General features: G+C 39.7%; 1 protein-coding gene across 1 annotated transcript in view; it reads left to right on the top strand.

Moving 5' to 3' along the window:
* Positions 1-7,883: 7,883 nt before the first annotated feature.
* Positions 7,884-24,006, top strand: part of LOC118833237 (condensin complex subunit 3-like) — an 89,757-nt gene continuing 73,634 nt past the window's right edge. Inside the window, 6 exon segments of the mRNA XM_036740602.1 lie at positions 7,884-7,971; positions 19,493-19,534; positions 19,537-19,664; positions 20,211-20,439; positions 23,750-23,789; positions 23,791-23,887. Of these exon segments, the coding sequence (XP_036596497.1) occupies positions 7,884-7,971; positions 19,493-19,534; positions 19,537-19,664; positions 20,211-20,439; positions 23,750-23,789; positions 23,791-23,887 (624 nt within the window).

The raw sequence follows: 24,006 nt of genomic DNA on the forward strand, positions 1-24,006 counted from the left end.
GTTTGTTACATGAGATAGCTCTGAGAGGGATAAAGGAGAGAGTACTGGGGAAAATTATAATGATGTAAAAATGGAAGATATCAATAAAAACTAATTCTTAAAAGTACATTATGCTTTAAAAAGGCACTATAGAGAATATATGATATTAATAGTGAATATGTGCTGCAAAAAAATCATAGCTTCTAAATACTTAAAGGAAAATTTCAAAATTACAAAAAGAGCTAAGTAATAAAATATTGAAGACTTCACTGTGATGTTTTAAGACAGAAAAATCTAACAGAAAAAATGAAGAGGAAAAAGTTAAGGACATCTATAAATACAATATTAGAAAATTTAGATAAGAAATTTTATCAGTTCATTAATAAGAATCTTAAGAAATATCTGTAACATTCAGCATTTCAGGGCACATTTTCAAAAACTAACAATATGTTAAGCCATTCAGAACTCAAAAGAAAAAGGTAAAAATGTTTAAACACACTTTTAATAAACAACACAATAAAAAACTTAAGAGGAAAATGAATACAAAATTCAGATTTAAGTGGAAATGATATTATTTTATCTTAAATAAGTAGGTCAAAGAACAAGTGATAGAAACAATAAAATTAAAGGAAAAAGACAACATAACACAATTTCTAGGATGAGTTAAAGTAATCCTACTAAAACAGGCAATCTATGTATCTAAAAATCTTTATCAAAAAAGAAACAATCAATGACTTGTGCATGTAATCAAAATCACCTCTCAAATCAAAAATAGAAATCGTAAAACCCAGTCATAAAATTAAAAAACAAAATTGAAATAATAAAGTTAAGAGCTAGTTTTTTCTTTAAAGACCAATAGACAATCTGATGAATGATTTTTAAGAGAAAATCAAATTGCTAAAATAAGAATGAAAAGGTAGAAATCACAAAGAATGTTAATAGAAATATAGTTATTTTAAACTATGACTAATTATATGCTTACAAAATGTAAAATTTAAAAGAGTATTTACCAAGATATAAGCAAAACAGCATCCTAACAATCAGGTCACAGAAGAGAAATAGAGCAAGCCATAAGTGAACTTCCAAAGGAAAAAGCCTTGAGGTCAGATGAGTTATAAAGTGAGTGATATCCAACATTTAAAGAACCTAGCATATCTTGATATTGTTTGTTTTGCTGCCTAAACCAGGGAGATTTAAAACACACACACACACACACACACACACACGCACACGCACACGCACACGCACACGCACACACATGCACGCATGCATGCACGCACATATGCATGCGTACACTTACACATATAAACACACCAGTAATGAATATGATGTTTTGTTTTTGCTGTTGTGACTAGATTTGTCATTTCATAAGTATAGGGCAGAGCTAGCAGGGCAAAGAATTCCTGGTAAGGAACTCCCTCTACCAACATGGAATAGTATCTTCTCAGAAGCTCAGTCTTGGAGAATTACCTGGGGCACTGAGAATTCAAGTGACTTGCCTGGGATCACTACAGCCAAGAGGTGTCAACACTTGAACCCAGATCTTTCCAGCTATGAGAATGGATCTCTATCCACTATGCCATAATGAAAAAAACTTTAAATCAATTAACAAAGAGATTACAGCAATATGTTCAAAAAGGTATCAATCATTATGAGGTTTAGCTTTATTATGAGGAATTCAAGAGTGGTTGAATATTAGGAAAGTTACAGACACCATAAGAAATTGTAACAAAAATAAAAATCACAAAACCATTCAATATATGTAGGAAATGCTTTTGACAAAATACAGTACTTGTCTATGTTTAAAAAAAAAGTTTAAAAACAAATAAAAAGACAGTGTAAAAGGAAAGAACTACACACACAAAAATTAAAAGAGAATGTAGTAAAAATACAAAGATCAAGCATGACCTGAATGAAGAAACATCAGGATCCCCAAGCCACCCCTTCACAGAGGTGGGAGGTCCATTGGTGTTACACACTGTACTACAGGAAAATAAACAGATTTTTTAAAAATTAATTCTGCATAACTATAATGACCAACTTTGGACCCCTCCCAAAAATGGAAAAAAATGCACCTCTCTTCCTTCATCACAAAAGTAGAGTATTATGGAGATAAGCTATTAAATATGTTTTCAGCCACAGTCATATGATGGTTAGCGTTCTGTTGAACTACTTCCCCCCCCCTTTTTTAACTGGGAAGACTAAGTTTATATACATATATATTCAGAAATGAATACTATAAAAACAAAAAGCAGTAATAAAAATAAGATAGCTTTTAAAAATTAAATTGGAAAGTAAAACATAAGAGCCCCTCAGACATTAAGAACTACGTTAAAAACAAAAAACCTTGAAAGCAATCAACCATAGCATAAGGGAAAAATCACAACTCTGGAATCAAACAACTTCAGTTAAAAAATCCTGATGTGTGGGTCTGAGACTACTACTCACATTAAAAATATACAGGGACCGTTCTTGAGAAAAGGCAAAAAGGAGTTTATTACTTTCTCACGAGAAAGGAAACACCCCAGTGTGGCCCAAGATAATGCCAGTGTGTGTGTGTGTGTGTGTGTGTATGTGTGTGTGTGTACATGGGATACACCTCAAAGCAACTTATATAGACCCTAAAGCAGAGTTCCCCCACCCTCCCCACTGTTCCCTCTTCCCATTGACTGGATTGGGAGCTCACATTCTAAACTCGGAATTCTCTCCCCAGCAACAGAAAAAAAAAAAACAAAAAGGCAGGCATGAGACCAAGGGCTAGTAGTATTCAGCGAAAAGGGAATGGTCGTTAGATAAAACAGGGCCTTGCAGGTGTCTATCTACTGATGTAATTTCTTATCTCTACTTTCTCAGCAGAGCAGTTTCTAAAAGTATAGGAGGAGTGCGGGGAGGGGGGGGTGGATGGTAGGAGAGACAAGGTCTTTTCCCATGCTGAGGAGGGGCTTCACTATTTCAGCATTCTATTCAATACCATACTGAGGGGGCTTCACTATTTCAGCATTCCACTCAATCCCTTCTCTTCTCTTCAACCTTCTGAAGATTCCTCACCATTATTGATACATCTGAATTCTTCCCCTTAACTATCACCTCCTTAAGTAAATATGGGAAGGATCAATTGACACATCGACAAATCAAAGGGGCAGGCCCCTTTATAAATACTCATATAGAGACCCAAAAGAAAACAATAATGCAATTGTCAATTTAAGATTCAAAAAGTCTTTTCCTATCCAGCTGTCTGGCAGGGAACATTGTCAATGAAGTCCTCTGGTCCCTGGTGTTTGTTCCAGCCATCTCCAGCACAGCATCTCGACATCTTCTTCTTGTCTTCTTGTAGGAACCAGCCTTCTGTCCATTCCCCTACAAAACTGACCTTAGCACAATTTTAAACTACCATTTCTAATCCTTATAACCCTGATTGTTTTTACAAACTCAAAATTGGAACCTTGGCCAATTGTCATATTTAAGAAATTCACGTCAGAACCCAGTGTCTTACACTTTACATTAATCCGTTATTAATATCCTCACCAGGAGAATGAGATTACTCTTAAGGAATTAATAACAGACTCCAATACATATATAAATATGTTAAATAACCAATTTTAAACACACTACATATACAATCTTAAACTTTTAGTCATGCCATGTTTCTTTTGATGGCATTTACAAAATAAATCACAAGCCATTCTTCTTTTTAGCATTATTAATTGTAACAAAACTTTAGACAAGCATGATATTAATTAAATAAGAAAATAACATTCTCACAAGGCCTTGAACTAATTATATCCATACCATTACCAAGAATTAAAGGACCCTAACTCATACAGAAAGACACACAGGAACACTAGTCCCAGTCCTATAGTAACTTAAAACATTACATAACCAATTATTTGAGTAAATGTGTTACTGTACTTACAAAACCTTCCAATTATAGAAATTTGCCACTAAGAGATTAGAGACTTACCAGTTATCAGTCCCATTAGGTCTTTGAATAGAAAATTCCAATAATCAGTTTAAGATATGACTGTAGTCTCACATTGCTCACATCTCCAAAGAGAGCCCTAACTAGCTCCCATGCATTTCCACCCTTGTTCATAAGACCTTACTAAGTTGGTGCAAAAGTGCTTAAGTAACACAAATTCCAGAGTATTATCAAGAAATTAAATTCCTACTTATCACAGAATCCCTAAATATCTCATAGAATCATTTTAAACAAAGGCAATACATTAAGGTGAGTCTTAACTAGTTTGCATAAATTTCTGCACACGTTCTAGTTCTAGATAAAAATGTTACTAGATTTCCCAGTAAGATAACACAAAAGAGCTCACCTCTTATACTGACTACTTGCTTTGATCATAGAAACTTACTATAGAAGGAAAAAGAGCAAGGACATGTGACATACCAAATATGACAGGATAAAATATCCTTAGCTTTGTTTAAATTCAGATAAAGTCACCAATCATGCAGTATCTGTTTCTCCTCATAGCCAGACTCAGGAATAGTCAGGTGGGAAACATTCCTTCCCAAAGGAACACAATGGGGAAACTGAGCCAGGAGGATCCCATCGTAGATTGGGGCTAAGATTGTCCCCTCAGCTCTTTTTCCAAATGCAAACCTCTGCCTGTTAATAGTACAGGATCATGTTCCCTCTGAGTAGCTTATCTTGTGGCATTTCTCTCAGATACTGATTTAATGCAGATAACTATACCCAAATTCAAACTCAAAACCAATTACTTATGGTCCCAAGTGCCTTTTACCTTAAACAGCAAGTCTCAGTAGTCACGGCTTAGAGCCAGATACAGTTATTTTTACTTTCATGGAGTTGCAATAAGCAATAAAGATTTACTAGGACTCACATATATAAGAGATTCCATTAAACATCCTTCCCTTCTGAAATTTAAACTTGTCCTGGTGTAAAAACCAATTGTTAGAATCCTTTCTATCTACTGTACATAAACTTGCGACTTCTCAGCAAGCTAAGTTAATTGTTTAAGACCTACATAAATCAAAGAAGTTCTTTTGTGGGGCTGATGAGCTTGCCCATGCAGTTTCCCGGGGCCTTGGCAATTTTACAAAATAAGGAGAATTAACATGGACCCCAGGAAGGGGTTAATACTGGTGTCCTTTGTCTGATGACTCCCATGCATACATGAAGACTGTTCTGAATGGGCAGAACCAACTCGATAAGGCTTTACACAATCCCCTTCTTTCCACATACAGTAATCAGTTAAGCATTTTTGGTTTTAGCATTAAAACAATAATCAACAAAACAGCCACACTGCTTTTAACTGTAATAAAAATAATAAATTTCAATGACATCAAATACATTTCTAGATCATTAAAAATAATCTTAATAATAATTTATAAAAGAATGGGCTGTCTTACCCTAAGTATAGACACTTACTGGCAGGCTTTTCTATCTTTAGCTTCTTCCTCCACTTCCTACTTTCTTCTACCAGAATGACACTAGCTGCCACTGCCTGCACACATTCTGGCCAGTCCCATGTGACACTGAGTCTCATACTGTGGGGAGGAACATACCTTATTTCTCCCTTCAATTTGCCTTTTTCCATCATATAATATAAACAATAAAATGATTTTCTCTCTCCTCTCTCCCACCCACCCGCTCCTCTGAAGAGATTGGAGTCAGGGAGAGAAAGACAGAGATAGTGGACCTTACAGGGTGTCAGATTACACACTCGCTCCACATGGGGACACAGAACAGATACAGACAGAAAATGACACAGAGCTCATAGAGGATTCTTAGAAATCTACTGCACAAATTAGACATCGCCGGCATTTTTCTTTTTTCTTGTCTTTCCCTTTCTACTTTGGTAACTACCAAATAGCTAATCTACCCCCTAGTGGGTTATCACCACCCATCAGTCTGAAGCTCACGAGTTCTTGCTCTCCCTTTCTTAAAAAAGGAAAGCTCACTGATCTTGCCCCACCCATCTTAGACTGAGTTGTTCCCCCCTGGCTCGCAAGTTCTCGCCTCCCCCTTTTCTAAAAGTGGGGGCTCACCGATCTTGCCAAGGGGAGCAGGCTGAGGCTCACGAATTTTTGCTTTCTAAAAGCTCACTGATCTTACCCCAACCTGGGCTGAGGTTCACAGAGTTATTGATTTTCCTTTTTTAAAAAAAGAAAAGCTCACTGATCTTATCCCAATCCCAAGTCACCCAGGAATTGGTCACCGGTCTTGTCCTCTAAAGGACCTATGGATCTCGCTTACCTGGGATCATGTTAATGACTTAAGTGACCAGATAGATTTGGCGGTTCCTCTGGGTGGACTTCATTCACACTATCAGGAGCTCTGTTCCAGTTTCATTTTTCTCTCCCAAGATAGTCTCTCTTGGGGTCCTTACCTAATCAGGAGAGGTTTTCACAAACCAAAGCCCTGAGCCACAGGCAATCACCAGTGGGTGCCTGTCCTGGGATTTTGTATGCAAAGACCACCCCACCCCCCCCAAAAAAAGAGGCTTCCCGGCTAATGCACCAAAACTGTGTGGGTCAGAGACAACTACTCACATTAAAAATAGACAGAGGCCATTCTTAGAAAAGGCAAAAAGGAATTTATTGCTTTCTCGTGAGAAAGGACACACCCCAGCATGGCCCAAGATGATGCCAGCATGTGTGTGTGTGTGTGTCGCCTACAGCTCAAAGCAAGATACATAGACCCTAATGCAGCGTTCCGCCACCCCCATTGGCTCTTTTTCCCATTGACTGGATTTGGAGCTCACATTCTAAATGTGGAATCTTTTCCCAGCAACAGAGAACAAAGAACAAAAAGAAACAGGCTTGAGACCAAGGGCTAGTATTCAGCAAGAAGGGAGTAGTAGTTAAATAAAACAGGACCTTGCAGGTGTCTGGCTACTGATGTAACTTCTTATCTCTACTTTCTCAGCAGAGCAGTTTCTAAAAATAAAGGCAGGGTGGGGGTGGGGGTTGGATGGTAGGAGAAGCAAGGTCTTTTCCCATGCTGAGGACAGGGGTGCTTCACTATTTCAGCATTCCACTCAGAAGGGAAGACCCTCAGGGTCTCTGGCCAAAACAAAAACAACAGCTATTTACATTCATTCTGAAGCAATCAAGGACCAAACAATGACCAAGTCGGGCTGGGCCTGGGACCTACTGTTGGCCAATCTATGAGGGCCTGGGTGATTTGGGGTTAAAAAAAAGGCTTCAGAGGTTAAAGTAAAATTTATATCCCCTTTGGTCAAGGCACCCACAGGTAAGGGTGTGATAGGAAGCTTTAGCCCACAATCTGTTTCTGGTCAGTTAATTAGCAAGCATTTATTGGGCGCTTACTAGATGCCAGGCCCCCTCTGACTCCTGTGCGGATGGTCCAGATTCAAACAGGAGTGGAAAACGCCAACCTGCCAAAATTAAATGCCTTTCGGGAGCCTCAGGGCCTACAGTAGGAGCAGGCCCCCGCGGAGGGAGCAGGCCCCCGCGGAAGGAGCAGGCCTCTGCGAGCCACCTGCCTCTCCGGACCCATCACTACTACTCTCCGTTACCCGGGATGGGTGGGGGGGTGCTGGAGTTTTCGCTCTAAAAAGTGGCCTGCGGGGTCGTAGGGACGCCCGCTTCCTCCCTTCACCTCTGGCTCACTCTGCTAGAAGCGGTCTCGGTTGGTTCCCTTGGAAACCCTAGGGGCAGAGGGATGACTGAGCATGGGCGAAGGCATCTGGGCATGCTCCGTGGTTTGCTTAGGCACCTACTCTCGCGGCCCGAACCCTTCTCGCGAGAGTTTGTCCGAGTGAGGGAAGAACTTAAACTGAGAGCTTTGGGAGAGGCGGGAGCCGCGTCGGGAAGCTCTTGGACCGCAGGGAGGGGCCTGGGCCTTCTTATCCTGACGGGGTGCGAAGACCGGCCTGAGCCGTGACGGGGGTTGGAGGACTGCCGGCATGGAGGCGGAGAAGAAGTTACTGCGGATCAAAGAGGCCTTTCAGCGGCCCAGCAGCCGCACCAGAACTCTGCCGAACCTACAGCACGGTGAGCGCGGAGAGGGGGCGGGAGAGCGCCGGCCTGACAGTCTGCAGGCCTGGGTTCAAATCCCACCCTGAGCTTTATCGGGCGCTAGGGCCGAGGGAGAGAGCACTGGTCCCTGCCCTTTCTGTGACCCCTCCTGGGCAGGGCGAGGTCTAATGGAGAGAGGACGGGCATGTTTCTGTAAGGAGTGTGTGTGTGTGTGTGTAAAGGATGTATTGTGGAAGGAGTGTGTGTGTCTGAGGTGGGTGTAAAGGATGTGGGTTTGTAAGGACTGAGTATGTAAGGATGTACCTGTAATGCGTGGGTGGGTGTGTAAGCACGTGTGTGTAATGAGAGGGTGTATATGTAAGGGCTGTGTGTGTGTATGTGTAGGTGTATGTATATATGTGTAATGTGTACAAATATATGGATGTGTATGTATATGTGTGTATATATGCATGCGTATGTATATATGTATAATGTGTATATGTGTGTATGTGCATGTATATATGTACGTGTATGCATATATGTTTGATGTGTATGCATACATGCATGTGTATGCAGGTGTGTATGTCTATGTGTATCTACATATGTGTGATGTGTATGTATATACGTGTATGTATGTGTGTATGTACATATGTGTCTACGTACATATGTGCAATGTGTATATACGTATGTGCCTGTATATGCATGTATGTGTATATGTGTAATGTATATGTATATATGTAGGCATGTGTATGTATGTGTAATGTGTATACATGTCTGTGTATGTATATGTGTGTATATACATGTAATATGTATGTATATATGTATGTATATATTAACATGTGTGTATGTATAGTGTATGTGTGTGTGTGTGTAATGTATATGCATATATGTATGTGTATGTGTATATGTATCCACACATAGTGCTTTGAAAACCTTAGAGTAATGTGTACATGTTAGCCATTAATTAATATTGTTGGGGTAACTGTTGGTGAAGACCTGAGTTCAAATCCAGTCTGTTCCTTACTGGTTGTGTGACCTCTTGTTTGCCTCAGTTTCCTCATCTGTAACCTGGGTCTCATTTTAGGAGTATCACTTATCTCCCAGGGTTGTTGTGAGGATCATTTGAGATAATTTCTGCAGAATGCTTAGCTTAGTGTCGTCTGGCACAGATTACTTCCAGGATCAAAAGGAAAGTCTTTTTTTTTTAAACAAAAAATGATACTAATATAATAATATAAAAATACTAATATAATAGTACTAATATGAAAATAGCTCGCATTTATATAATGCCTGCTGTGAAACATGCATTATGCTAAGTGATCTCATTTTGTCCTCACAACAAGCCTGGGAGGTCAGTGCTGTTATCATCCCAATTTTGCAATCAAGGAAACAGGAGGTTTCAAAGGGAGGTGAAGTGACTTGCTCAGGGTCATTTAGCTCAGTATTGAAGGCCAAATTTGAACTGTGATCTTCCTGACTCCAGGCCCAGCATTCTTATCTACCGAATCACCTGGCAGCCCATGACCTTTGGACATTTAAAGCCCTTTACAACCTGGCCCCCTCATACGTTTGTTGTCTTATACTTTACTCCCCTCGCAGGACTGTGACATCCTGCTTCTCCGGCCTACTTGACGTTCCTCAAGCATTTCATTCTTTCTTCTGACTCTGGGCATTGGCACAGGCTGCTCCCTGGGCCTGGAATGCTCTCCCTCTTCAACTCTGGTCTCTTAGAAACCCTGGCTTCCTTCCAGACAATTCAGATGCCGTATTCTGAGGAATCCTGTCCTGGTCTCCTTCCCCAATCTTCCCTTCTAAAATTATTTTCTACTTTTCCTGTATGTACCTATTTCTTTATATGTTATTTCCTCTATTAGAATGTAAACTTCAGAGTGGGGAGTGGTTTTGCCTTCTGTAATTTCCTTTTTTCAGTTAACAAAAATTCACTTTCTCCCTTCTTCCTCTGATTGAAAAAAAAAACAAAAACAAAAAACCCCTGTAATAACTATGTATGCAAAACAAATTCCCACATCAATAGTAAACTCTCATGTTTGCTGAAATGAGTTGATTTGGGCAAGGCTTACAGAGGTAGTAAAATTAGGATTCACACCTGGGTCCTCCTGTTCTAGGAATCTTCAGCTGGGATGTGGGATTTAAAGCATAATAGAAACCCTCTGCAGCTTTCTCCAGCCTTCTGGATGAATTGCAGAGTCTCAGTTAAATCAAGTCTTTTCCCAGGTTTTCAAATTTTAATCACATTTACTATACTTGAAGTTCTTCTTCATTGTAATTACTACCAATTAGGACTCTTGTTCAAATCTTATTTTTCTGTTTCACAGCATTATTTGTTTTTTGATTCAACCTCACTCTGTGTTTCAAAAATTGGGCTAGCAGGTGCAGTGGGGGTGAAAGACCAACACAAGACCAACATTAAGAATGCTGCCAGCATAGGTTCTGTTGATCTGCTTTACTAAGGAAAGCAACGTAAGGGGTTAACAATCTTATTTCAAACGAACATACAAATATGGTTTACTTAGTTCAGGGGAAAAAGCCAGCACCCTGAATGTCAGAGCAAATACAAACCAATTACAAACACACATTATAAACAGACCAAATACAAGTCATAGTTACCAAGAAACCAACATCTGAGTTCAGGAGCCGAGAGCTCATAACAACGGCTGACCCAGAGTCACGTGCCACTCCTCCTGTGGTTCAGAGCCCCTGGCAAATAGCTCTGTTCTCTCATTTTATCCAGTCTTTAGCCGTCATCAAATGTCCTCTGAGCAACCAGAACTCAGGCTCCTACTATTGGCTCTGGTCTTAGCAACTCCCCTTAGGACCCTGAAGGCTTCAGGCCCACATAGGGTTAGCACCTAGTAGATAGGGGTTTGGGCCTAGGGCTTTGCACCTAGTAAGGCTCAATCAAAGACACTTATTTTATCATTCTAAAACAGTAAAAACAAATCCCAACTTAATTGATATTATACTCTGATATTTAAAGAAAATGACATAAGACAGATATTATTGATTTATTCACTTAAATCAATCAAAAAGCACCTAGTAAGTACCAGGTACTATGCTAAGCCCTGGTGATTCAAAGAAAGGCAAAAACAACCCTGCTGTCAAAGAACTCACAGTCTAGTGTGGGAAGCATAGCAAGATAAAGACAGGATCAGTTGGGGCTAATCTTGGATGGAAAGCTCTGACTTGGAGAAGGAGCAGGACAGGCTTCTTTTAGAAGGGGGGTCTTCAGTAAGACTTGAAGTAAGCCAGGAGGCAGAAGTGAGAGGGGAGAGCATTTGAGGCACAGAGGACAGTCGGTGCAAATGCTCAAGGTCAGGAGATGGACTGTTCTGTGTGGGGGAAAGTGTAGCTGGAAGCAAAAGTACTTGGAGGGGAGTAAATTGTAAGAATACTAAAAGGGTAGGAAGGAACCAGGGTGGGAAGAGGTGTAGATGCCAAAAAGAGGATGTTACATTGCATTCTGGAGGTAATAGGGGGTTGCTAAAGTCTATTGAGTAGGAGAATGACATGGGCTAAATCATTTTAGCAGCTGAGTGGATGGTGAATTGGAGTGGGGGGAGACTTGAGTCAGGGAGACAGACCAGTTAGAAAGCTGTTAAAATAGTCTAGGTGAGAGAGAATGAGGGTCTGGACCAAGGTGCTGGCTGTTTGCATGAAGAGAAGAGGACGTTTCCTCTTCTTCCACAGGAGAGATGTTGGGAAGGTAGAAACAGCAGGATTTGACAACAGATTGGATATGTGGTATGAGAGTGAGGAGTAGAGTGACACTGAGGCTTGTGAGCCTGAGTGACTAGAAGGGGCTTGGCACTTTGGGTAGTAATAGGGAAGCTGGGTAGAGGGAAGGGTTTTTTGGAGGAGTGACGGGTAAAATAATGAATTCTGGACATGTTGAGTTTGAGATGTCTGTGGGATATCTAATTCAGGTTGTCCAGAAAACAATTAGTGGAAAGGGACTGGAATTGAGGAGTGAGCTTATGACTGGGTATATGGATGGAGGAATAAATAAATGATGTCATAGAGATGAGAGTTGAACCCATGGAAACTAATGAGGTCACCAATGAAGATAGTGCAGAGTGAAAAGAGGAAAGGGCCCAGGTTAGAAACTTGAGGGACTCCCATGGTTAATGGGCATGATTTGGATAAAGATCCAGCAAAGGAAGGTGAGTAACAGTAGTCAGGTGGGAGAAGAACCAGATGAGACCATTGTCATGAGAATCCAGAGGGAGAGACTATCTAGGAGGAGAGAGTGATCACCAATGTCAGTGGTTGCAGAGAGGTCAGAAAGGACAGGCATTGAGGAAAAGGCCATTTGGTGTGGCAAATTAAGAGATCGTTGTTGATTTTGTTGCCATTTCATTTGAATGATCAGTTAAGAGGCCAGATACAGAGGGTTTAGAAGAGAATGAGGAGAGATCCTAATGTGGATAGCTCTCTCAAGGAGCTTAGCTAAAAAGGAGGAAGAGAGCTATAGGATGATAGCTATCCAGGAGTGTAGGCTCAAGTGAGCTGTTTGTTGTTGTTTCTAAGGATGAGGAGTCATATTAAAGTAGTCCCAGGAGACAGGGAAAGATGGAGGATTAGAAAAAGAGAAGGCTTGTTAGTAGGGGAAATCTTCTGGAGAAGATGTGAGGGGATGGGATCAACAGTGCTTGTAGAAGGGTATACCTTGGCAAAGAGAAAGGTCACCTCTTCATTTAAGATAAGGGTGAAGGAGGAGATAATGGGGGAGTTATTTTATGAAGGGAGGTCCTAAGGTGGGGTTGTAGGTAGATTGTAGGTGATTGGTGCCATGGGCGAGTCAGGAAGACTCCTCTTTGTGAGGTCAAATCCAGCCTCAGACACTTACTAGCTGTGTGACCCTGAGCAAAGCACTTAACCTTGTTTGCCTCAGTTCCTCATCTGTAAAATGAGCTGGAGAAGGAAATGGCAAACTACTCTGGAATATTTGCCACGAAGAGACAGGCGTGACTGAAATAACTGAACAACAATGATGATGCTGTGGGAGGCTTGGGAAGAGATGAAAAAGTTTCAGTAGACTGAGTCAACATGATTCTTTGAGTTTTTTTGCAAAGGAAGCAGATGTTGGGAGCTAAGGTTGGTGTTTTGCAAATCATGATTGTCGACAGGTCAAGGGAATGGAGTGTACAGTTAAACTGATTCTCCAGGGGTTTGAGGTAGGTGAGGGGGTGGGCACACCTGGGGTGGGACGTTGGGGCAGTGGGTTTGGGAGAATGGGAACGAGTGAGCAGTTGAAAAAGAGGAACAGGGTTTGTGTATTGGTCACTTGGCGTTCAGAATCCCTGGCTGGGGGTGGGGGGGATTTGGGGGCAAGAGTAGACTGACTTGAGGAATGAACTCAGGCAGAATACAAGTGATTGGGAAGGGGACCATTGAGGGAAGCAGGGGATGAGATTTGTCTGTGCCTTCTCTCTAAGTCCAGGCCCAGGGCTAGTGCCAGACTCTGGGGAAGGACACGGAGGAAAGACTGAGGCCAAGGCTGTCCCTGGTGACTGGGAGGTTGACAGGTACATTCATGATTCTACAAATGCCCTGGGTCAAAGATTGAGGCCCATTTTGTTCTAGATGCTGGGAAATCTCTGTGAAGAAGATTGGCCGGGAAATGTGTGTTTGGGATCTGGGTGTCTGGGATCCAGATTGGTGCAGATTCCTTCTTTCCCCTTGACACCTAGGGGCTGAAGACTGAAGCCACTTAGTGCAGTGGCTAAGACAGCCCTGGGACCAAGACTGTAGGATACTACTTAAAAAAGCAAACAACTGTAGAATGTTATGGAATATTAAAAGTAACTGCAACTCATATTCTTTTAAGACAAATGACCCTGCTAGAGGAAGAAGAGTGCTTTTTTGTGAACTCCAAGACCTTGCCTAGAATGAATTTTCCCTGTCACAATAGCTTTCTACCTCTTTTCCTTTAGTGTTTTCATTGATTCGTACAAGATTTCTCTTTCACATATTTCTGTTGTTATTTTTATTTTCTTATTTTTTTACTTTAGAGGCTCTGAGTTGATTTCAACTAGAAAGACAAAGTCTAAAAAATGAATAAAATTGGCCCTTGAGGACTGTCTATATTTAAGCAAAAGTATTTTTTGTTGATTATACATTATTCATTAGGAGTTTCAGGGGATACTATGCTTTTGGTGAAAAGTACCCGACAGAAAAACTGTACTCTTTTATGAGGAACAGAAAGACAACACAATCTGCTCTCATTGGCTATGCTGTCAGAAAACCTTATTTTTGATATGCCACTTGCTATGCATAATGGACTTTAATTTCACAAGTTGAAGATATTAAAAACAAAATTTAGGTATAAAAGATTTGCCTCAGGTCCTCAGTGTAATGAGGAATATAGATCTAAAACCTGCAGTGGCTTACTCAGGGTCTCAGGGCTGAGACTAAAACCCAGCTCCTTTGATTCTCAGTCTAGTATATTGTAGTATATTACATTGCCTAAAAGTTGTTTGTGCGTTTTCTTTTAATCTTTACTTTGGGCATTTCAACAAAGAAATATGGACGTACTAATAAGAGCTCATTTCACTGAGAAGAAACTGATGCTTCATGAGGCTGGCAGACAGAACTGTTAAAATCAAGGGGTTTGGATGTCTAAGCTCTCTTGCAGATCTAAATCTATGTCTGAGGTCTCTTCCGGATCTAAATCTGTGCTCCTTTGTTGTTCCTTCTCTGGCCCAGGGTCATATGTTTATGGTGATGTTATGGCGGGATGTGGGAAGGCCAGGGAAGGATGATAATCCAATAATTAATATTGTAATGGAAGATGATCTTAATTGAAAAGGTTTGCATGATGATAGTAACTGGTATTTAACTATTCTATAGTGTGATGGAGAGCCTCTGGAGTGTTATCAAGACTTGAGTTTAAGTCTGACCTCTTAGACATACAGCTTTTGTGACCCTCTGCAAGTCCCTTTGCTCAGTCGGTATCCACCCCACTCTCCAAGGCAGTAGCATTATTAAGTTGAAGAAGAGGTGCCGAGGAGCGGAGCCAAGATGGCGGCTGGAAAGCAGGGACTAGCGTGAGCTCCCCACCGAGTCCTTCCAAAAACCTATAAAAAATGGGTCTGAACCAATTCTAGAACTGCAGAACCCACAACACAGCAGAGGGAAGCAGGGCTTCAGCCCAGGACAGCCTGGATGGCCTCTGGGTGAGGTCTATCCTGCATGGAGCTGGGAGCAGAGTGGAGTGGAGCAGAGCCCATTGTGAGCGGTGCGGACCAACCAGACCAGGAGCCAGGTGGAGCGTGCCCTAGCGCCCTGAATCAGTGAGCTGCAGCATTTACCAGACTTCTCAACTCACAAACACCAAAGACAACAGAGACGGTTAGTGGGAAAAGCTGGGGGAGTGGAAGGAGTTTGGGGTTGGGCTACCACCCCGGGGGCAGCAGAGGTGGGGCAGCTACAGAAGTACAGCTTCAGTTGCTTCTGGCCCCAGGCCCACCTGGTGGAAGGAATTAAGTGGCAGATCAGAGCAAGAGTGAAGAGCCTGCTGAAGATCTAAGTCCAGTCCGAGTTGGGGGTTCTTGGGGAAGGAGGAGTGCTGGTGTGGCAGAGCTGGCGCATCCCCTCAAGCATGGAACATAGTTCTCTTAACTCCACCAGCAATCATACTCCACTGAAAAACTCAAGGGTCAAGTTAGTTGGCTGGGAATATGGCCAGGCAGTGAAAACGTACCCAGATTCAGTCTCAGACGGATTCTTTCTTTGGTGACAAAGAAGACCAAAACATACAGCGTAAAGAAGTCAACAAAGTCAAAGAGCCTACAACAAAAGCCTCGAAGAAAAACATGAACTGGTCCCAGGCCATGGAAGAGCTCAAAAAGGATTTGGAGAAGCAAGTTAGAGAAGTAGAGGAAAAATTGGGAAGAGAAATGGGAAGGATGCGAGAAAACCATGAAAAACAAGTCAATGAATTGCTAAAGGAGACCCAAAAAATACTGAAAAATATACTGAAGAAAACACCTTAAAAAATAGACTAACTCAAATGGTAAAAGAGCTCCAAAAAGCTAATGAGAAGAAGAATGCCTTGAAAGGCAGAATTAGCCAAATGGAAAAGGAGGTCCAAAAGACCACTGAGGAAAATACTACCTTAAAAATGAGATTGGAGCAAGTGGAAGCTAGTGACTTGATGAGAAATCAAGATATTATCAAACAGAACCAAAGGAATGAAAAAATGGAAGACATTGGAAAAACCACTGACCTAGAAAACAGATCCAGGAGAGATAATTTTAAAATTATTGGACTACCTGAAAGCCATCAAAAAAGAGCCTAGATATGTTCTTTCAAGAAATTATCAAGGAGAACTGCCACAGGACAAAATAGAAATTGAAAGAATCCATCGATCGCCTCCTCAAAAAGATCCCAAAAAGAAATCTCCTAGGAATATTGTCGCCAAATTCCAAAGCTCCCAGATCAAGGAGAAAATACTGCAATCAGCCAGAAAGAAACAATTTGAGTATTGTGGAAGCACAATCAGAATAAACCAAGATCTAGCAGCTTCTACATTAAGAGATTGAAGGGCTTGGAATACGATATTCCGGAGGTCAATGGAGCTAGGATTAAAACCAAGAATCACCTACCCAGCAAAACTGAGTATCATGCTCCAAGACAAAATATGGATTTTCAATAAAAGAGACGACTTTCAAGGTTTGTCAGTGAAAAGACCAGAGCTGAATAGAAAATTTGACTTTCAAACACCAGAATCAAGAGAAGCATGAAAAGGTAATCAAGAAAAAGAACAAGAAAAAGAAATTGCAAGGGACTTACTAAAGTTGAACTGTTTTGTTTACGTTCCTACATGGAAAGATGATGTGTATGATTCATGAGACCTCAGTATTAGGGTAGCTGAAGGGAATATGCACATATATATATGTTTATGTGTGTGTGTATATATATAGATATAGATATAGATATAGATATAGATATAGATATAGATACGAATGTGTATGTTGCTTGCTAGGGTCTTGTCCAGCAAGTTGCCCTATCTCAGTACGCAATGATGAGGCAGGAGCAAAGATGGTTATAACTCCAATTTATTGGAAGCCATTATCCAGTTTTATGGGGTTTTGCACTACATAAGCAGAAGCAGGTGTTCAAGGGGTAAGGGCATGAGAACATGGGAAGATCGATATCTGGTGGGAAGAATCTGGATTATTGTAAACTATGTTGCCTGCAAGCATACCGGAAAACTAGGGCTGTGGTAAGGTGGTTTCCATAGGAGTATGGGAACAGGAGGGGAGTGCTATTCTACAGTGACAGGGAAGGCTGGGAACAGGAGGGGTGTGCTGTTCTACAGTATCTAAAGAGGCATGGGAAAGCTTGGGCAGGATACAAACTGGTATCAGACTGTATGAGCTATGTGAGGCACGGGGCAGGATGCCCTTGTAAAGTATCCAAGAAGTTCCCATTAATTAAAGCATGTTTGTGTTAGGCACTGGTTCAAGAGCATTCGGTAGTGGCCAGCTGGGTTCCTCCTACTGGGCTTGTGAGTCCTTGGTGGATGGACCCTGCCTGCATGAAAGGATGGCTATCAGAGCAGGAGGGCTGTTAAGGGGGGCTGCTAGGGATGGAAGTCTTTCCTCTGGGCGCCTACCGTTCCAACTCCTACTAAGCCTGTCTGGTTTTACCCAGGAAACAGGCCAAGCGCTAGGGTCCAAGCAGCCCTGGGGTCGGCACTAACTCCCTATAGTATGTCTGTATGTATGTATGTGTGTGTGTGTGTGTGTGTGTGTGTGTGTGTGTGTGTAGACACACATATATATATATATATATATATATATATATATATATATATATATATGTATATACAGAGAGAAAGAGAGAGAGAGAGAGAGAGAGAGAGAGAGAGAGAGAGAGAGAGAGAGAGAGAGGACACACAGGGTGAGTTGAAGATGAAGGGAAGATATTTAAATCTTACCCCACACGAAAGAAGATGGAAGAAGATAAAAAAAGGGGGGATGATGCAGGGGAGGACAGATGGGGGTGGAGGTAATCCAAAACAAACACTTTCGAAAGGGGACAGTGTCAAGGGAGAAAATTCAATAAAGGGGATGGGTTGGGAAGGAGCAACATATAGTTAGTCTTTCACAACACGAATATTGTGGAAGTGTTATACATAATGATACACGTGGCCTATGTTGAATTGCTTGACTTCTTAGGGAGGGTGGGTGGGAAGGGAAGAGGGGAGAGAATTTGGAACTCAAAGTTTTAAAAACAGATGTTCAAAAACAAAAAAAAAGTTTCTGCATGCAACTAGAAAATAAGATACACAGGCAATGGGGTGTAGAAATTTATCTCGCCCTACAAGAAAGGAAGGGAAAAGGGGATTGGAGGGGAGTGGGGTGACAGAAGGGAGGGCTGACTGGGGAAAAGGGCACCCAGAATATATGCCATCTTAGAGTGGTGGGGAGAGTATAAATGGGGAGAAAATTTGTAATTCAAACTCTTGTGAAAATCAATGCTGAAAACTAAATATATTAAATAAATAAATAAGTAAAAAGAAGAAGAGTTTCCAATTTATGTCATTTCAGGTCAAGACATTGTATACAAAGTGTTTTACCAAATGCTTTCCTCACAATTCAGTGAGGTGGACTTAGTCTGATATATCCCATTTTTACAGATGAGGAGACAGTGTGATAGAGAGATTGTGACTTTGCCAACACCATAAGTAGTATGGCTGGGACCCAAACACTTATCTTCTTGCACCAAGACTAATATTCTTTCTATTGTACTATACTGCCTCATGTGGATAAATGAATATGCATGGCAAGTGGCATATCAAAAATGAGTTTTTATGGTGGCATAGCCAACAAGAGCAGATAGTATTGTGTTTGTGTTCCTCATAAAAGAGTATAGTTTTTCTGTAGGGTACTTTTCACCAAAACTACAGTATTCTCTGGACAGATTCAAACATATTTAGAGGAATCATAATCAGTCAATCAGTAATCATTGATTAAGCACCACAGTATACATATACAGTGAAAATCCAGTTGCCCATATTTTTTGATACATTGGAGTTTCTTGGAGTGGACTTGCTGTCCACTGGAGGGTTTGTATTCAGTATCTTGTATGATAAGAATATAAATGTTGAAATTTTGTGGGCTGGAATAGATGGATGTTTAGGTCCCTGCCAACTCTTGAGATTTTGATTGTGAAATCTGGGTTTAATTTTTTTCATTTTGCCACTTATGCAGGTGTACATAGGCAACCTTATTGGGTTGTCTTTAGGATGAATACAGAATAATTTATGAAAAGAGCTTTGTAAACCTTAGAGCCCTATAAAAATCTGAGTTCTTAGTGATATACTGATGGAAGGTTATTCCCTTGGAGTAAGATGTCGATTGATGATTGCCAATGTTTCATTTAGGAAAAAAACAAAGATTTTAATTTGTCTGAATAGTGATTTAATATTTGTTATGGCCTTAAGGCAATTCTGAGAATAAGCAGATTTATAAATATGTTTAAGAGGGATTTATTTTGTCTTTCAGGTAGAAAACAAAAAAAAATTTTAAAAAAGAATTCGTTCACTACCTTAAATATGCTATGATAATCTATGAGCTGCGGAGCAAGTAATAGATTTTGCTGCTGAGTTTGTTACTTCATTTCACCAATCAGAGAAAGAAGATGATGAAGAAGATGAAGAAAGTTCCCTTTTAAATTAATTGTTTACTTTTCTCCTGGAGGCATTATATGATTCATTATTAAGATGTCTTAGGAATGTATTTATTGAGGAAATTTGCTGAATTAAGAAGGCCTTTAGACATGTACTATTTAGAAAATGAAACATTTAGAAAATATATGTAAACATTTAGAAGAATATTAAATTAGTTTCCCAAAACTTAACATTATCTATGCAGAATATTAATAAAATGACCATTTAAGATATAAATTTCTTAAGTTCTCCTACAGTATATTTTTAATGAGAAAACTAATGTTATAGTTTAATGTTAATATTGTTGAATTTTTCAAGGAAAGGCACGTTGAAGAATCAGTTCTTAAGACTAGTTTTTTTTTTTGGACAAGGTTTAAAGTGTATATTAGGGCACGTAGATGAGATAGGTATAGCTTTTATATTTTACAATATAGTGTCCTACACATTTTCAGAAACTTAAGAAATGTAAACTTCTTAAATTTGAATGAATTAGTGTACATATTGTGGAGAAAAACTGAATTAAATGTCATTTCTATAATGTATCCTATGATTAATTTTTGATTTGTTTTTGTTTTAGTCTCATGAAGGAAATAGCGAAGCAGTTAGGTTTAGAGTGTGCCATCTTATAAATAAACTTTTGGGAAGTATGCCGGAAAATGCCCAGATTGATGATGATTTGTTTGATAAAATTAGTGAAGCCATGCTTACTAGAGAGAAAGATAAATTTCCCAATGTGAGAATTCAGCCAGTTCTGGCTCTTGCTAGATTTCAGGATCCCAAAGATGATGGTTGTCCTGTAGTTAATGGTATGTGCAATGTCATGATTTGTTTCCAACTTACTACTTACCAATAATTGCATTTTTAAAATTAATTGCTGTTACAGAAGCCTTTCAAACCACGATTTATTCTGTTATATGTAAACTATTTGAAATGTAGGAATAAGTGTTTGTTTCCCAGGTAGCAATGTCAAGAGACATTTTTGAGAACTCTTTAGAACAGACAAATGTTTAAAAAAATAAAAACCTTTAAAATGGATTGTTAATGTACTTGGATTTGTTCAAAATCCAAGCCATAAGGCTTCTAGCATCCTTAGTATAATTTCTTTTTAACCGTTTGGAGTTCAAGGACCTGAGTTTGAATCCTAACTATGCCATTTACTGTCTATATAGCCTTTGTCAAGTCAGTTAACCTACCTGGGCCTCAATTTCCTTGTCTACACAATGAGCATTGGTCTAGACTCAATGACCTTTGCAACTCTAGATGACCTTGCACCTATAATAACCTTTTCTATAGTCTTAACTGTGACAAATTTTTAACCTCAGTCCTTTATGTTGATTTAGTAAACCTGTTCGTTGAGAAAATAACTTAAGCCGTAATTGGGACATCTCACATTTCATTGTTTGACTTATGATGCCTCTAAGTTTTATTTATTAAATATTTTTGTAGTCTTTACTCTTTCTTAAAAACATTTTTATTGATGTCTTTTGTTTTTACATCGCTTAGTCTCTTCCCTTCTGCAAGAAACAGCACGCAGAGTTGTGTTTCCACAAAAAGTTACGTCAGCAAAGTTATTGGAACGGGACAAGGAACAAGCTGTAAAACTGAAAGATATAATGGAGGAGTTTTGTCTCCATAAATTTGGAGTAACAGTCAGCAGAAGAACTGGGTAAAACAGTGTACAACTGGTTTTATCCTGTTTGGGTGCTAGAAGTTAGTTAAGTAGTAAAGGTTAAGTCTTCCTTGGAGTACTCCTGCACAGGAAGCTCATGAATATTAACTTATCCTCCTCTGGGAGGAGTAAAGGCTCATTTTAATGGTCATGTGATACATGTGGTGGGAGGGGGAACATATCAAGGGGCAATGTGTAGTAGGCATACTGGGAGGTTGTGCACTCTGCAGTACCCAGCAAATGGGGAAACAGGAGAGACTTTGGGGTCAGGAATACGTATGTAGGGCTGGTTCTTGCGTTTATACAATGTGTCTGTTCATAGGACACTCGACTTGCAAGCTCGTATTAAAGCTTTCCCAACTTCATCAGTGAGTGATGTTCTTTGTACAGTGAGCAAGTTTCTCACACACCCCCATTCCCCCTTCCAGAGTGTCTTGTTACAAAGAATTTTAGTCTTCATTCCTTTAAAAAAATTTAACTGTAATTTGAACTGATTTATAGCTATTTCAATTATTATGATGTAGCAGACTCAATGAGTGCCTATAAGATATGTGTGTGGGCCTCTAATTGTATATAGAAGTTGAAATTGAATGTTTAAAATTTATTGGACATGGCAGTGTTTCATGTAGGTATCTAGTTTGTCTCTTATGTTTAAGCAATAAATTTAAGCAAATTTTTTTCAACATACCCATTTCCACTGTTGTCATCCTAGTTATCTCACCTTCTTCAGGAAGCCTTTTCTGGCCCCTTGCTCCTAGTGCCTTCCCTCTGAGATGACCTTCCATTTACAATGTATATAGCTTATATGTACAGTCATTTGCATGTTATCTCCCCCATTATAATATGAACACCTTGATGGGGTTTTCCCCTTTTTTATCCCCATCACTGTCTGGTACATAGTATGTGCTTAATATAAAGATTTATTGACATACTGAAAGTGTATACAGGTCTGAAATTACCTTTTCAGTAATGTTCAATTAATATTTCTAGACATAATTTCCATTAATTATGCATTGAATACATTAAGGAACAGTTTTATTGCCTGTCCCTTGTAATAAATAATAATCGCCGATAAAAAGTTCTTTGTAGTTTATAACATTATCTCACTTGATACTTGAGCCAGGCCTGTGATATCACTGAAAGAGCTAATGCAAATATGATTATTCTGATTTACAGATGAGAAAACAGGTTCAGTTAAGAGAAGTGACTTAAGGTAACACAATTGTAAGTGGTAAAGCTGGATTCAAATTCAGGACTTCCTCCAAGTCCATTGTTCCTCCTCCTCCATAGGATTAGGATCATCACTACGAGGCTCAAAAGAATGTCTACAGGTGCACTTACTTTACTATCTGGTAATCCTTGATGGTCATCAGTTGTACAAATATACTTTCCTGATTGAAACTATCTTCTTTGTGCACGATTCTAAAGTATTTTTGTAATATTTGCTTGTGATTTTGTTACTTTTTTACATTGCTTTCATATGAATGGATAAAGTGATGGCTCTAGTAATTCAAACGACGAAAAACCTTAAAGAAGCTAAAATTTTTCTTTTGCTTTTTATTTTATTTTCGATATTTAATCTATCTTCAGCTTTCAACATTCATTTCCACAAGTTTTAAATTTTCTCCTCCCTCCCCCCTTCTCTCCCCAAGACAACATGCAATCCCATATGGGCTCTACACATACATTCCTATTAACACATTTTCACTTTAGTTATGTTGCACAGAAGAATTATAACGAATGGGAGAAACCATGAAAAAGAAAACCTAAACAAAAGAGAAAAGAGCCTGCTTCATTCTGCATTCTGACTCCATAGTTCTTTCTCTGGATGTGGATGGCATTTTCCATCATGAGTCCTTTGGAAGTTTTAGATCCTTAAATTGCTGAGAAGGGCTAAGTCTATCAAAATCAGTGCTCAAACACTGTGACTGTTGCTGTGTACAACGTTCTCCTTGTTCTGCTCACTTCACTCAGCATCACTTCATATAAGTCTTTCCAGATTTTCCTCAAGTTTGCCTACTCATCATTTCTTTTAGCACAATAGTATTCCATTACATTTATATACCACAGCTTGTTCAGCCATTCCCCTATTGATGGGCACCCCCTCGATTTCCAGTTCTTGGCCACCACAAAAAAAGCTGCTATAAATATTTTTGTATATGTGGATCCTTTTCCCACTTTTATGATCTCTTTGGGATACAGCCCTAGAAGTGGTATTGCTGGGTATGCACATTTTTGTAGCCCTTTGGGCATAGTTCCAAATTGCTCTCCAGAATGGTTGAATCAGCTCACAGCTCCAACAGCGATGAATTAGTGTTCCAACTTTCCCACATCTTCTCCAATATTTATCATTTTCCTGTTTTGTCATGTTAGCCAATGTGATAGGTGTGATGTGGTACCTCAGAGTTGTTTTGATTTGCATCTCTCTTTTGCTTTTTATTTTAAAGCATATAGTATAGTACTTGAAAATGATCCCAATTCAGAAGTGAGTGTTATCTCGTTTTGCTCCATCAGCAAAGACTTTGTCAAAAATTGTTGGGAGTACCAGACATGTGAAAGAGGCTGTCAGGAAGTTGGCATATGAGGTACGTGAGATTTAAATATCTTATACTTTGATACTTTAAAAATATGAGTCTTGCTTTAAAGTGGAAATTTAATTTGAAAAACTATGTAGTAATATAATGTTGCTCACTGAAGGAATTAA

This window comes from Trichosurus vulpecula (assembly GCF_011100635.1).
Source record: "Trichosurus vulpecula isolate mTriVul1 chromosome X unlocalized genomic scaffold, mTriVul1.pri SUPER_X_unloc_5, whole genome shotgun sequence".
Lineage (NCBI taxonomy): Eukaryota > Metazoa > Chordata > Mammalia > Diprotodontia > Phalangeridae > Trichosurus > Trichosurus vulpecula.